The sequence below is a fragment of the Helianthus annuus genome, chromosome 5 (genome assembly GCF_002127325.2).
Source record: "Helianthus annuus cultivar XRQ/B chromosome 5, HanXRQr2.0-SUNRISE, whole genome shotgun sequence".
NCBI lineage: Eukaryota > Viridiplantae > Streptophyta > Magnoliopsida > Asterales > Asteraceae > Helianthus > Helianthus annuus.
The window spans coordinates 98,027,468-98,044,172 of NC_035437.2; the positions used below are offsets into that span (position 1 = coordinate 98,027,468).

The 16,705-nt window shown below is 36.6% G+C and overlaps 1 protein-coding gene across 1 annotated transcript; it reads left to right on the top strand.

The window, feature by feature from the left end:
- The first annotated feature begins 3,920 nt into the window (after positions 1-3,920).
- On the top strand, positions 3,921-8,012 carry LOC110940837 (protein DETOXIFICATION 16). Its single transcript, XM_022182411.2, has 7 exons — positions 3,921-4,251; positions 4,755-5,299; positions 5,476-5,562; positions 6,402-6,458; positions 6,561-6,918; positions 7,388-7,474; positions 7,697-8,012. The coding sequence occupies exons 1-7, from the start codon at positions 4,009-4,011 to the stop codon at positions 7,754-7,756; spliced, it is 1,437 nt and encodes a 478-aa protein (XP_022038103.1). The 5' UTR covers positions 3,921-4,008; the 3' UTR covers positions 7,757-8,012.
- The last annotated feature ends 8,693 nt before the right edge of the window (positions 8,013-16,705 follow it).

A 16,705-nucleotide genomic window follows, 5' to 3' on the forward strand; every position in this document is an offset into this window, starting at 1 on the left:
TATGCAACTTCAAATATCCAAATCTGATGAATATCAGATTAAAAAGAAAATTAACGGATATAAGGATATGGTGGAAGCGCAAAAGCGTGATATCCGAAAGTTGCAAAATGATCTGAGTCAGGAGCGATGTAGGCATCTCCACTTTAAGGAACTATCTGAAAAATTAACTGTTGAACTTGATAACCTAAAATCAACCTTTGAAAACACAGAGTTTAACTTTAAAAGGTTTTATGTGTCAAGTGAGAAAGTTGAAAAAATGATTAACCAATAGTTAAAATACAGTAAAAAGGAAGTTAGGAATAAGGGATTGGGATTCGTATGCATACCTCCACCATACAATCACAATTACACCTCTATTCCTATGACCGATGAGGAGATAGCCAATTTGTCTGACATGGAGTATGGAAAACCCAGTGATGTCAAGGTTGAGCCAGTAAAATCCACAAAAGTTAAAATCTCAAAACCTAAAAAGAAAGAAACAAAGGCAAACGAACCAACCTCTACACCTGTCTTTGTTAAAGCAGGTGATGTCTCTAAGCAAACAGAGACATTGAGTTTTGAGCAAAATGAATATTTGGTGAATGAACCAACTGAGCTAGCTACACCATCTAACTCGAAGTATGAATCACCTGAAGCAACTGATTCTGAGAAATTGGAATCAGTTGAGTCTAGTGAATCCAGCTGTGAGTCTTCTAAAGTAGCTAACTCAGTAGTAGTGGAGTCAACAGAGCAACTACAAAAGGAATGTAACTCAAGTGGTTTAGCTGAATCAAGCAGTGAAACAGTGACTGAGCCCACAACATCTACAATTGAAACAACAAGGCCAGTCCCTGAGCTTAATTGTGTGAATGTTACTGATGCTTTTACTTCATGTGCAGATGAGGTAAAAGTAGAGGATTGGGTTGAGGGGGATGATATTGTTTGCCAAAAGGCTAACGATGTTTGTTCAAAAACATCAAATTTGTCTGTTGATGCTCATCCATATGTGAGAAAGGTTGTTTCTGAGCCAGGTTTGAGAGGCCCTACAAATAAATATGTGCCTCCAAAGCCAACAGTTCAAAATGAAAATGAAAATGCTAAATCTACTGAATGTACTAACTATTATAAACAAAGACATATGAAGCAGGGCAGAAAGGTTGAAAAGTCTGCAAATAAATCATCCAACAAATCTTATAACTCAAACTCATCATCATTTGGATTGAATGGATCGGGATATGCTCCTTACGTAAAGAAGCAAACATGCTACAACTGCAGCATACCCGGTCACACTGCAAGGAATTGCACACATCGTCCCTATGTGCCGTATTATACACAACATCAGAAGGTTACATCTAGGGATAGATCTTATTCTAAGCCTTTGAATGTTGAAAAACCTAAGGCAATGATGAATAAGCGTCCCAAAGTTAAACTATCTGACGGGGACTGGAATGCTGCGAAAACTAAACGAAAACAAGCTTTGAAACCTAAACAAGTTTTGAACAATAAAAAGGTTGAAAAGCAAACAGTTTTGCAAAAGACACCTAAGAAATTAGAAATGCCTAAACAAATTTGGAAAGCGAAACTCAAAGCAGCAACAACACTAGTTCCTGAAACAAAAGGGGACATGTGCTTGCGGGAAGGGTCTTATGTTGATGCTTTAGGAATACCCAGGACAAGAATGGCATGGGTACCAATGTCTTACTGAACTCCTAACTTTTCAGGGAAAACCAAGGAGGAGTTGTTGACAATCTTAGGAATGTTGATAGCGGTTGTTCCAGAGACATAACGGGTAACATTTCACTGTCGCAAAATGTATATTTCTTTACAGTTGATATGTTTTGTTTGAAGGGGATAAAAGAGGTGAGAGAAGATCAATGAAAATGTATAAATTTGAATTTTGTATTCTAATTTTGATATTAATTAGTCTTAAATCTTATAATGGAATGGTTAGATAAAAACAACAAAAATATTTTCATTTTCTTTTGTGTTTCTATTTATACATACGTTTTTGTTATTAGGTAAATTTGCACATAAAATTTATGCACAAATTTAGGGGGATATCCAGAGATATCTATAAATAGAGAAAATGAGAAAATACAAAAACATTCGAAAAACAGAAAAATCAAAAAAATATTTTCTTGCATAAATGGGAAATGAAATAAATTTTCACTATGTGGATTAAGGCTGACTCATGTAAGACCAATATTGAAATGGTCTGACTCTAGAGCGATATGTTGGTAAGCTTTATCCTGATGGCTGGACTCTTTGGCTGGTCCTGTGTAGAACACTAAGTTATTCTATGACCTTAGGAAAGAACGTCACTTGGAATTATGACATGTCTATTTGAATGGGTGTGTGACTTCCCAATACACACAATTTTGTTCTAGTTCTGAAATCTTTTTTGACCAACTCGTGTATCTCCTTGTTTTGCGTGAGCAAAGACTTGGAGGTGCTAGGCAACGTCAGCTTCTGTTTTGCGTGAGCAAAGACCTAGTTGTACGTTGTCGCGCTATAGATCAATTACACCCGAAAGAGGCCCTCTAGTGCCCAAAAGAAACCCGAAAGACCTATATCAAACTGAGAAAACTCATTTGTTCTGTATATTACATCCATCTCTGCAAATGATCTATTTTGTTCTCTTCTCAACCCAGTCCCAGTCAAGGTTTCAGAATCCTAGAAAAGGCTTGTGAAAATATGTGGTAGGGAAACTGCATGCATGATAGTGTGTTCTGATTAAAATTCCAGGATTTGATTGTGATTTAATTGAGTGTTCATGTTAATTAAATTGAAAAACATGATAAATTTGTTGCAGACCATTATATGGAAAGGGCCTAAGGAGATAAGTTTAAGTGAACAAATATACTGACAATCGCTCAGATCACCCAAAGTAAATCAGTGTTCATAAGTGTAGTCTGGTCTGTAATACTGTTATTTGATCCCATTGAAATTGTAATTGTATATTAGTTTCTTTGTTTATTTGTGTTTCAGTTTATATTGTTAGATATAAAAATAAAATAAAAATTTTAAAAATAGTGTTTTATTTTTATAAAATCAAAAATCCAAAACTAGAGTGTTTATTTGTTTTATTAAAAATTTAACCATTCTTGAAGATTTGATTGATCATCATAAGTTTAAAGAAAATTTGAATTGTGAAATCCGGGTACAAATACTTGAATGTACCAAGTGTTCATGTGGTACTTTCCTCTTTTGCACAGAAATGTTTGATTATGAATTTCTGAGCAAGTGCAGAATTTGTTTCAAATCAAGAAACAAGGGTTGTTGAAGACTAAGATGTTGTTATCTGCTGATAAAGCATGAAGCGTCACAACAACAAGATGTGCCTGAGTCAGAAGAACCAGATACGAGTCATCATCTGACAGAGATAGTACATTTAAAGAAGTACCTGTGAACCTGCTTGAAAGAGAAGACATTGACAAAGAAAAGAGTTGCTTAGAATCCTCCTTTTGCCGTTACTGACACGACATTTTTATTTATGTTTTGATATTCGGTATTTACTTGCCGTTACTGACACACATTTTACAGTCATTGGGTCCCCGCCACAACGCGCGGACGGAAAATCAACTAGTTTAGTTCAATCTAAACTTTTGTTTAGTTTTAACAGATTTTAATATCTTGAAAAGAATCTTTGACCAAACAACCCCTCAAAATTCTTTTCCTTTTCTTTCTCTCCCATATTTTATTTTCTCCAACTTCTTAGAAACAACAGGAATTCCGATTTTTAGTTAATTGTTTTTTTCTTATTAACAAGTGGTTGGTAAAATAGGACCCGTAACCAGGTAATCTTTTCCTGTGAGTCTGTGACTGGACGACAACACCCCACGATTTTCTAACAGCCTTTTTGTTTGACACGCACTCTAGCTAATAATATCTTTTAAAATATAATAAAAACTATCTAGTTTAATTATTATGCGATTGTCGTACTCGGATTCAGCTGCTATCCCCTCTCATATCTCTGTCTCTCTCTCTCTCTCACTCACACACACACACAAAAAAAAAACGTATAGGAAAATGAGGGGAGAAGAGGAGAAGCATATGAAGGTACCTCTTCTAACACAAGAGGGAGAAGACGGTGCGGTGTTTAAGGAAGTAAAGAAGCAGTTATGGCTGGCTGGACCTCTCATATGTGTCTCCCTTCTTCAATATTCTCTGCAACTTGTTTCAATAATGTTTGTTGGTCATCTTGGAGAGTTATCTCTCTCCGGTGCTTCCATGGCTACCTCTTTCGCTACAGTCACTGGTTTCAGTTTATTTGTAAGAACTTTATTCCTGCTAGCTACACTCATGGGTGTAAACAAGCCAAGCCACTCTATGAGCTACTCAGGGAGTTCAGCACACTAAAAACTTAAACGCGCCTAAGCGTAAAAAAAAAAGTTTGTTTAATAAACAAGCATGAGTTTAAAGCCTTAAAGGGGCTCGTAAGCCCATTATTTATATAACTTTTATACAATATGTTAGATTTATTTTTTTTATTCAATAGTTACTATTGTTATTCTAATGTTTAATGGTAAATACATATTATGAAATATATATACATTTTTAATTTATCAATAAATAATAAATGAGCCGCTCTCGAACTTGAAAAACAACTCACGAACCGAGATCCAGCAAGTCGAGCTCAAGCTCTAGTAAGTTAAAGGAGCCGAGCTCGATCTCATGTGAGCTCGGCATAGGCTCAGTTACACACTTACACCCCTAAATAAAAACTATGAACAAGTTATTTAGATTTTAAGGTATTTATTTATTATTTATAACAGATGGGTTTGGCAAGCGCTTTAGATACACTATGTGGGCAATCTTACGGAGCAAAACAGTACCATATGTTAGGCATATATATGCAGAGATCAATGGTTGTCCTTATGGTAGTCAGCATTCCTCTAGCAGTCATCTGGGTGAATACTGGTTCGATCCTTAAAGCAGTGGGTCAAGCCCCTGACATAGCTGAGGAGGCCGAGCTCTATGCTCGGTTCATGCTCCCTAGTCTTTTCGCATATGGACTCCTCCAATGCCTTGTTAGATTCCTTCAAACACAGAACATTGTGTTCGCAATGATGATGAGTTCTGGGATTGCCACTGTGATTCATGTACTTGTATGTTGGATTTTGGTGTTCAAACTCGAGCTCGGAAGCAAAGGGGCGGCGTTGGCCAATTCGATCTCGTATTGGAATAATGTGATTTTATTGGCACTTTATGTCAAGTTTTCATCTTCTTGTGCCAAAACATGGACTGGCTTCTCTAGAGAAGCTTTTCATGATATCTTTGCTTTTATTAAGCTAGCAATACCTTCAGCTGTTATGGTATGGTAAGAAGATTTTCCTTTTTATACATTTATTTTTCAATCCATATACATGAGGCATATTTTTAATCTTGTTAATGTTGTTACCTGAACGTGACGTGTATAACCTGTTTAACTAAAAGAGTAAACCAGATTGTGTAACTCCACTAAATTTCAAAATTGATTCAAATTAAATTATGCAGTTTGGAGATGTGGTCATTTGAGATGATTGTTCTGCTTTCTGGACTTCTTCCTAATCCTAAGTTGGAGACATCAGTGCTTTCCATAAGGTAAATTGACTGTATAGTCATATAAATAATTATTTTTTTACTCTCTTTCGTTATATAGTAAATTACTTTTTGAGTCCTTTTGTTTTAGTAGTTTTAACCAGTGTAGTCTAAAATCAAAAAGTTTAACGCCTGAGTCTCTAACCACTCATTTTATAACGTTTTGAGTCCAATTTTGTTAAAAGAAAATGGACTCAAAAGGTTAACAAATTGGACCCAAAACGACTCAAAAAGTTATAAAAAAAAAAACGTTTATGGACTCAGGGCGTTAAATATTTTAATTTTGAACTCAAATAGTTAAAATCACTAAAACAGAAGATATAATAAATTATGGGTTCCCTCCTTGCTGTTTAGCGGACAGTCATGTATTTCAACTAAGGGGTGGATTTATGTTAGTTTTAGATACTAATTTCTTTTGTTTTCGTTTTTCTTTTAGAAAAATGGTGAAAATGACAAAAAGATTGTTTCATATCCACAATATAAGTTTATATAATAGGCATCCATCATGTCCTGAATGAAAAGCATGCTAGTCAGTTGGAACAAATGGTGAAATTTTGACAAACGGCAATATATGTTGTTTAATTTACTCTAAATTAAACGGACTATAACTTATAGTGGTTTATGATTACATTTTTCTTTTCACACTACATAAAGTTTATTTCAAACTAATAAGTTCTTAAAAAGGAAAGAATAGTTATAGAGCAAATATTTCCTCTATTCCAAAAGATAGAGAGGTTGCTTCTGCTAAGAACTCAGCTCGAAAAACCTTATTTTGACATCTTAAGTGTAGTATCCAGCCTTAAACATTAACGTAAACATGTGTCTAATCCTCTGTTTCCCAGCCTTAATACTGCAGCAGTTATGTGGATGATCCCATTTGGACTAAGTGGTGCTGTCAGGTATGCTGTGTATATTAATTTTTGAGATGATTGATGTTAATGTTTGCAAAGAAAAATAATATATCCTTGTAAACATTTATTTATTATCTGTGATTTGCGTAGCACGCGGGTCTCAAACGAGTTGGGAGCTGGACATCCACGCACAGCACGGTTATCTGTAATCGTTGTGCTAGTTGTGGTCATAATTGTTGGAATTTTGGTTGGATCAGTTTTAATATTGATTCGTAATTTCTGGGGATACGCGTATAGTAATGAGGTTGAGGTCGTGAAATATGTAGCAACCATGATGCCGATTCTTGCAGCATCAAACTTCATGGATGGTCTCCAGTGTGTTCTTTCAGGTTCTGTACGAGGATGTGGTTTCCAGAAGATTGGCGCATACATTAACCTTGGTTCATACTATCTTGTTGGCATCCCTTCCGCTGTTTTACTAGCCTTTGTATTTCATGTTGGAGGAAAGGTATAATAATTATATATAAGACTATTCACATCTCATTCCTTATATCCTCATCCTCATAATTTGAGAGAAAAAATCTACAATTTTCACCTAATTTATCACTTTATCTCATTTCAAAAAATGAGGATGAAATTAGAGATTCCTTATTCAGTTCACATCTTTTTTCTCCGTAATTTTGTGAGTACAAGAAAAAGAAGACAATAAAGAAAGAATATAATAATATTATTTTATTGGATATAATAAAAAATGTGGAAATTGATATAAAGGATTTTTTATTTTAAATAATTCTTTTATAGATAATGGCGTTTATTCGTTAAATTTTAAGGATAAAAATGAGAAATCCAATGTGAATGCTTTTACATATATCCTTTATATATTTTGTATATTAAAATTTGATTTAGACTTTGAAAATCATTACCAAAGGAGGGAAGTATTGTTTTTTATAACTTAACTTGTTTTTATCAATATTTAGGGTTTATGGTTTGGGATTATCGCCGCATTGATTGTCCAAGTGATCTTGTTGTTGATCGTCACTATACGTACAAACTGGAATGTTGAGGTAACACTTGCTACTAGATTGTGTTTATTTAAAATGTGTGAAACCAAACAAGTTAAAAATGTAATGTTGTAACATGTTCAATCCGGTATGTAATGTTGATTGAACCCTTTAATTACCAGTTATAAATTTCACCTCTAACTTATGTAATGTAATGTACACGCATATTTGAGGGTTAGCTACTTCTTAAACTTATACACACTTACTCTTCTATTTTGGATATAGGCTATGAAGGCTGGGGAAAGGGTATACGAGTTTGCATTACCCATAGACATTGTATCATAATGGTAAAATATGCAAAAGTTTGGAGTTCGAGGTCCTCAAATAAAGAAACCATTTGAAGACATGATTACATACTCAGTATTCTAAGCTTCTATAAAATATTCATATTACATAATAACTTATAACCCTTCTAAGATGTGTTTGTGGTTACAAGTCTTTTGGGATTTTTACGGTTGTCTTGTTTCGCCTCATTAGAAAGAATTGTGCAGTCATTACACTTCATTTTCTATTTAGTGCAAGTATGTTTGTTTCCTTTTAACTATTACACTTAGCTTAGGTGTGTATATAAGAGGTTTGGTGAAGGCAAAGGTTTGAAATCACACATTAAAATCCTTATGCTTGCAAAATTGTTTTCTAATCAACTAACTGATGTGTGCAATTAGAGATATATTTTTATAAATAAAATCTTGCTTAAATTTGGTTTAAAAATGGTTTTCACTTAAGGTCTAAACTACACACACGATATCCAAGTGTATGTATCAAATAATAAGATGCTGGATCAAGTACAAGACACTAGTTACGTACGAAGTATATTGCTTTAATATAGTTGACCGAATCATCCTCCACGCGTTGTCCCACTTCAAACTTTATTTCCTTGTCACCTACCCTCAATGTTAGCTTTCCGTCACTGATATCCACCATGGTCCGTGCGGTGGCAGGGAATGGTCTTCCTATTATGAGCGGGATCTTGGTGTCTTCCTCCATATCAAGGATCACAAAGTCCGTCGGGAAAACAAATTCCACAACGTTGACCATGAGATTTTCCACGACACCTTGAGGGTATTTTACCAGCCTATCCGAAAGTTGGATGCTCATCCTTGTAGGATGTGGCTTCCCTAGTCCGAGTCGTTTGAACATGGAGGCGGGCATTAGGTTGATGCTACCTCGTAGGTCGGCAAATGCATTGCTTATTGGTGATCCTCCAATAGAGCAAGGAATGGTGAAGCTTCCGGGATCAATCTTCTTCTAGGGGAGTTTGTTGAGGAGTACCACCGAGCATTCTTCACTTAAGTTGACTTGTTGAATTGACTCAATCTTTCTATGAAATAAGGTATAAAAACAACCCTTTTTAATACTAATGTTGGAAAAAGTGCGTTTCTTTGTCTACTTTTGATTTGCAGGATTAAAAGAGCTTAAATGTACAAAAGGAACAAATTAACGGTGAAAACCAGCATAAATACTAGAGTATGAAGTTGATACACTATACCGACCCTTCGAGCTTCATCCCAAGAACAAAAACAACAAATCAGAAGACAAGCATGGGCCATGCCTGCCAGGCATGGGTCCGTGCGCCACTCAAGATTCCCTGAAGAAAAAGACAAATAAAACAGACAAGGGACACAGGCCGTGGTCAACTCGAAGATCTGTAAATCTTTGATCGTATAACAAGTATAAGGACCATGAGGCCGTGCCACTGACACATGGGGCCGTGTGAGCATCTGGACTGACAAGTGCATTAAGTGAAGACAAAGAAGGAGAAGGGCATGGGGCCGTGCCTACCAGGCACGGGGCTGTGTAAACCCACTGTTTCCAGCTATAAATAGAGTTGCTTGGTTCACTTACAACTCATCCCTTGGCAAATCATTTCTCTCACTTCCACCACCACAACACCATCATCTTCCACCACAATCGTTAGTGTTAAAGTGGGTAGTAGTCTCGGGATCCAAGATTGATAGTAAGAGCTTTCGTCAAACTATGGTCATGTTTGGCTAATCTCTTACGTCACTTGGTGAAGACAAAATCTTTTATGTATTACTTTTGATTTCCAACCTTTGGTCACTTTTTAATTGGGTATATATTAATGACTTTAATAACTAGTTTTTTATATTGAAAGTGAATTTTATTCTATCATCTCATCATGTTTCGTTGTTTCACTCATTCGTGTCTTTACGATCTATATAAAGCGTGTTAACTGCCTGGAAGGGGGTTAGAAGGGTGGTTTGGGTAAAGTTCTTGGCTTGTTTAGTGTATAGATCCGGCGAGGACTTGATTCAAGCTTATTAGGACTTCCTTTGAGGCAGAATAGTCTACAATAGGACTTCCTTATTAGGACTTCCTTTGATTCAAGCTTATCGGGGGAAGTAAGAGCTGCTTGAATTCCTTATAAATAAACTACTATTAAAACTTTAAACCGGCCTTGCAGGACTGTATCCCTACTGACTCAGACCAATATGGCCGAGGGCAGTGTTGCCTTGTTGGATCTAGTGGACCCCACAAAAGAACAGATGATTGGAAAGCCAAAATAGTCTACAACCAATGATTACAAATAACAGTGCTTTGAAGATCTACTCCTCCCAATGGCAAAGACTCAACATTTGCTTCTCTAAGGTTCACTAAAGCCAAAGGTCTGCCTAAGAGAACATCTGGTGATGAAGACAAAGTCTGTTGGACCAAAAGTCTGCTAAAGAGAACCTCTGCTGATGAAGAAAAAGTCTATTGAAACAAAGGTCTGATCATCCTATACTGAGAAGACTAAAGTCTGATGAAACTAAGGTCTGTTGTGGATCAACAGATGATATATGTCACACCCCGATTTCCACGTGTCTCACCGGTGGGCCCGGTGGGGGATTACCGTGACGTAGTTGGCAACAATGTAGTCAAACCACACAATTATATGAATGTACAGCGGAAGCATAAAGATAAATGTATTTCAACATTAACTGTAATATCAAAGTATCACCATTGTTGAAATAAAATCCACAGGGGATCAATAGTAATAATAAAGTATTGTTCAACAGACTTCAGGCATCTTAAGCTTGCGGGACTTCTAATGATGCTAAGGAGAAATCCCAGCCAATTACGCATAGTACCTGCATTTAGTCTTTTTGGGAAAATACGTCAGTTTACACTGGTAAATACATTCAATTGACACTTTTGTAAAATGTTTATTAAAATTGGTTTAAATGCACAAGGCACAAACTCTTTATAACTTGGGATAATTTATAATTAAATCTTGTAAAGAATTACATGTTTGCTATGCGTTCGGTCGCCCGGGTCGTGCTGGGTTAAAGGTTAATAGACACGCCACAAAACATAAATCCGTGGCGGGAAAACCAACGGTTATACCTCTAATATATATAGACACAATGTCGGGTGTATGCCTACACCCGGATGTCGAGGTAGTGGCCATTTCGTAAAATGATGCCAAGGATATCCGGGACATGGTCATTAAGCCCCCAAAGGCGTAAAGTCAACAAAACAAATTTTTAAACGGGTCACATTGATAATACCCAACTACTAATCAGTTGGGGTCAATTGCCCGACCAAGCGGTATTTTAAATACCGTAACCCAAGCCCGTATAACGGAAAATAAGTTAAAAGTATTTACCTTTGCAAGTGTAAATCCTTAATCGAAATAAATTGCAGATAGCTTTTACTGGTCTCCTAATCTGGAACGAAGGTTTAAATTAACCTATTAGAATCCTAACGGGTCTTTAATTTAGCCGTAGCTTAGACCGGTCAGTTTCAACGGGTAGTTACGGTTTAATCGCGTGAAAGGCGAAAACCGAGAATGGAATGTGATTTTGACCTAACAAGTTTGGAGACTTGTTTTATATGGGTATAACAATCACACTCTGGATTTTGGGGTCAAAACAATATGGTTTGACCCGTTTCGGCTAGTTTATGTAAACTAGTTACATAAGTCGAACCGTGCGCGCAAAAGGCGCAACGGGTAACCGTAAGAGTCCTACACTGTTTTCCTAAGTCAATATGTTTTAAAGAGGTTGTGGTATCAGTAGGATACCTTCCATAATGCCCGTAACGAGTTTAAGTTCATATTATGCTCCGTAGGGGTATTTCGGTCTTTTTAAAGATTATAAAAGAGGTTTCTGAGTTCTACAGGAAATCTGAGTTTCCCGAATAGTTTATAAAGTCTAAAATACTTTATTTATTATTTAAAATCAGTAGCAACTGGAATCGGGTCAAAAGACCTTGTAGAACTCAAGTTATGGCCGAAAAGGGTATATTCGGTATTTACCGGACCGTTGCCATAACCGCAGGTTATGAGCAAGTTAAAAATAATTAAAAATCTTTAAAAATCCCAAAATATTATTTTACATCAGTGTGTAAAAGGTTTGGTGTCGAAATCTGGGTTTAGATAGGCGTTATGCTAATTGCGCTATTAAATTACTAAAGTTTCCGTAATTTGCGCTATTTAGCATAACTTCTATTCTGGACCTCGGATTGACGTGAGATTTTTGGGACATGCTTAGAAATCTGTAACTAAGGTTATGATTCTTTCACATGTCCAAAATTCTCGTTTTAAATCAAAAAGGGCGTTACGATCAACTTTTAAGCATTTAACGGAAATGTGTAAAAGACTCGGACAAACAACGAACCAGTCACAGAGGGTTATACCATCATGTAACCTGGTCCTAAGAGAGTCCTAAGGCATATCTATATCATACTTTAACGGGTCAGAACTGAAGTCAATGCAAAAGTCAAAGCTTTGCAACTTTCGGCTCCGAACCGGGTCAAAACAGTAAATGGTTGGATTAAACAAGCTTAGACTAGTTAATATACTTATTATCATGTTTTATGAGTGTTTAAACAGGTTACATATCATCTACATTACAGATTATGCATGAAATCGCAAAATAGCATTTCTGTTGACTTTTTCTAAGCACGTTTGACTCGACATTCGGACTAGTTAGAGTGAGAATCAGAGGGTGCCCTTTTAGGGGTTTAAAGCCCACATGATTACCAACATCTAACTACCTTTGATTCGACAAACCACTGGACCATTTGTGATTTATCGCAAAGTCAATCGTTAATTACGACGAATTGACTTTTAAGCTATATTATGCAAAAACTAAGCCATAAAAGGGTTGGCATATTTACAGAAGCTTGGTGCACGACTAAGGATGTTAGAAGAGTGCTTGAGAGCTACAGAGATGATCAGAATGCAGGTTTTGAGGTGTGTTTCAATTGTGCATAATGTATGTCCTTTTATAGTGAAATTTTGAGCTTAGGATCATTACACATCACCCTACAATGGATCATGGATGATCAGCAGGTGGCCCTTGGTGCTAGGGGGCAAGTAGAGGGCGCCCATGCTCCAATAAATGCACACAAGATCGTTCACTAGCTCAATTAGTGAATCTGCCCATGTTTTCTGCATCTGGGACTCCCACACGGCCCGCATTAGGATTCAGCAACTCGGACGCGGGCCGCATGAATCCTAATGTCAGAAAACGTATCTTCAACTGGCGCGCGGCCCGCATTAGCTCACCTGATTCCTTAACGCGGCCCGCCTAAGGGTTAAATTCCAAGATTTTCAAATCTTTTGTAATGATTAACCTGACCTTTCGGTTCCGAAGGTGTAACAACTTTCACAAAAATCAATAATTTGGAGGATAATTAGTCAGTAAGAAAACCCTAATTGAGACACCCAAGTAATTCTGCATTAGCCCTAGAATTTTCAGAACAATCGGAATCAGGATCAGGGCCCCTAAAACTCAAGGGGGGCAAACCCTAGTTGATAGTTATCCAAAATAACTCGTTGCTAGCATCTGATTGGCTGAAATTTTGATTCAGCAAGCCTAGTCCTGAGCCTAGGCAGCCTATAATTAGACTGCTTAGCTTACGGACCGTAAGGGATCAGGCATACGGTCCGTAAGCGAGTCCCAAAAATTAGTATAAATAGCAGACATCGGGACTTGCCTTCTGTTCTTGTTTCGACGAAGAAATTCGTTGTGTACGAAGAGTTATATCACAATCAGTTCAATAACACACACAATTCACAAAGTGCTGCCGCAATCAGGGTAATAACTCGATCGCTATTACGATTCAACGTTCGATCGATTATAACTATCCAACGATTGTCCGAGTGCTGCTCAAATTGAGCTTGTACTTTGATTATTCGTCGTGATTTCGACTTGAATATTTGAGTGCTGTTCGGATTCGGACTATGCTCTGTTATTCGTTGTGAATCCGATTGAATTATTAAGTATCGCACTTGTTAATCGATGTGAGGGTTTAATCTCGTGAATTGACGTAACTGCTAAATTAGTTACTAATCCCGTTTGTGTGTGCATTCTTATTTAAATTAGGCTAAAAGGCTAATCAGTAGGCTTGTACACTGCTCGTTAAATCTGCAATGTGAGTCATTCTCTTTTTATCAACTGTTTTACAATACTCCAAATTTATTTCCAAAGAGTTATAATTACAGGGACTAAGTCGTGGATATCTTGATTTATTGGTTAGTGGGGTATTGTGCACATTACTATTTCTCCCAGTTAGGTTCATTGACCTACTAGGGGGGAACGTCACTATTAGAGTTCGTTGACCTAATAGTGGTATGACCATCTTCACCATTGTGACTTGTCACCATTGTGACAGAAAGCCAGATAAAAATAAGATATGAACCATTGCAATCGCTCTTATGCTGTAAATTATAACTATGGGTCATTTCCTAAAACCTGAATGAACTCACTTAGTATTTCCCCGCTTACAAAACCTTTTTCAAACATGTTTCAGGTAATCTGTTGTGAGCAAAGAAAAGTGCCAGGAAGCACTACCAGCTTAGAAAAGTGGCTCAGTGTAAATAAATAAAGAAACATGTTTTGAAAAATAAAGATTTCCATTGAAATCACCGTATTGTAAATTATTGGGTTTTATCCCTAAATTATGTAACGTGCAGTTTTAATAATAATAACAGATCCTGTTTTAAATAAAAAGACTTCCGCTGTCGCCTAAATTAAATACCACGGGATTTCTGTCCCGCGGCTCCTGAAACGGGTCAAACCGGGTCGGGGGCCGTGACAGAAAAAGGTGGTATCATAGCCACTTCTCAAGCCACTGATTTAAGTCAATTAAGTATTTAGAAAATACTTAATTTCCATTAATTACTATTTTGTGATTATTTATTTACCTGACTAATTGTATACAGTATGAGCAGATCTTTATATGCTAGTTAATGTAGCAAGTAAATGCAAATTCTTAAATAATTTGACTCAAGTATTAGTACCTTTATTATCTACAGTTTAGAAGTCTTATCAAGAAAATCATAAAATTTACAAATAAAACCTCGTGTGATGTAAATTTCAGTTATTTTAATAGTACCCAATAGAAACTAATATTTAAAAAGTTTTCTATCAATTTTATGAATTCTGACTATGTCTATTTTGCTAAACAGCATGAGTAACTTGTCTGAGGCCCTTCAGAATTTAAATCTCTATCCAGTAAGAGTAGAGGTTTCCAGAGATTTCAATAGATATATACCAGACATAAAAGAACCTATAGAATTCGATGCTTTACCTCTAGAGAAACCCAAGCCCAAGGAAATAGAAATTGGGGAAAGTTCTAGGCAAATTGAAAAGTTACCATCTCAGGAAGAGTTAGATTTTATAATGGCAAGCTATAATACTATTAAGTCTGTTAATAAAAATATTTTCAGTCGCTCTCTTGAAACACAACTACCAATGAACTTAGAACCAACTATTCTAAACCCTTCAATCCACTCGCAAATAGACGAATGGTTGATTAAGGAAATACAGTTACAAAACCATCCCTATAAGCTTTTTCCTCAGTTCAATTCAGAACCTTTACCAAATCCACCAATAAGTAACAAGAATATAGCTGAACTTCGCCTTTGTGAAGAACTAATGGACATTGGGAATAGGATCCAATAGATTGGAGGACAGATCTCCTGGAAATACGATGAGGGGGAACATTATTACTAGAATATCATCTGACAAAAGATAGGGAATTATGGAACTGTGATCGTATAATAATAATAGTAAAATCAGTATATGTGGGTATATAGAAACATGGCACAAATGAAATTTTGGAAAATCATAATTTTGTTTGTACATTCATGATTATGTGCACTTATTTGTGACCTTGAATTAAAATAACTAATTATTTATATATAAATTAATTATCAGATGGAAAACGCGAATAATGAACCAGTTAATAATTCTGAGCAACAACCAGGGGATCAATATATGACTAGGCAGGATATAGAAAATATCGTTGCTCAAGGGATAGCCAACACTATTCCAACAATGATAGCTCAAGGGATAGCCAACGCTATTCCAGCAATCATTGCTGCTGTCAAGAATCCGGTAGAACCACAGCAAATCATTCCTAGCAAACGTATTTCTGAAGATAACTTCAGTAATAGCGTAAACGGAGGCGATAATCATGTTAATCATGATAATGAACCACGACAAGCGCCGCTCCCTAAGAAAATGAAAGTTGCAACGCCTGGTTGCACTTACAAGGAATTTCTTGCTTGTAAACCATCTGAGTTTGCGGGCAATGAAGGAGCGACTGCTGCACTACGTTGGTTAGAGAAAACTGAGGCAGTAATTGCCATAAGTAAATGTGCTCAGGATGATCAGGTCATGTATGCGTCAAATCTTTTCAAAGAAGGAGCGCTAGAATGGTGGAATACGGTGTTGCAAGCAAAAGGAAGAAGGATGGCGTATGCTATGAACTGAGAAGAATTTAAGAGTCTTGTCGAAAGAAAATTTTGTCCCGAATATGAAAAGGAACAAATGACAAATAAGTTTCTAACCCACCGGATGGTGGATGTAGATTATCGAGGGTATACTTCGACATTCTTCGAGTATGCTCGAGTAGTACCAACCCTGGCTTCACCAGAGCCGGTACTTATTTCTCGATATATTTGGGGATTGATTTCTGAAATCCGTAACATCGTCAAGGCTGCGAAACCTCGCACGATTGATGATGCGGTAGATTTAGCCAATACTTTGACTGACGAACTAGTACGGACAAGAGAAGAAAATAGAAGGAAGGAAGTAGCCCAAAAGATTACCCAGGTAATCCATTCGGGTAACCATAACGATTTCAAGAAAGGGGGGAATGGGCAATCTTCCACTAGTCCATTTTGCAATTTTTGCAAAAGAAAGAATTTTGGAAGATGCAAAGGATACTGCAATTTTTGCAAAATTCCGGGGCATCAGGAAGAAGACTGCAGGAAGA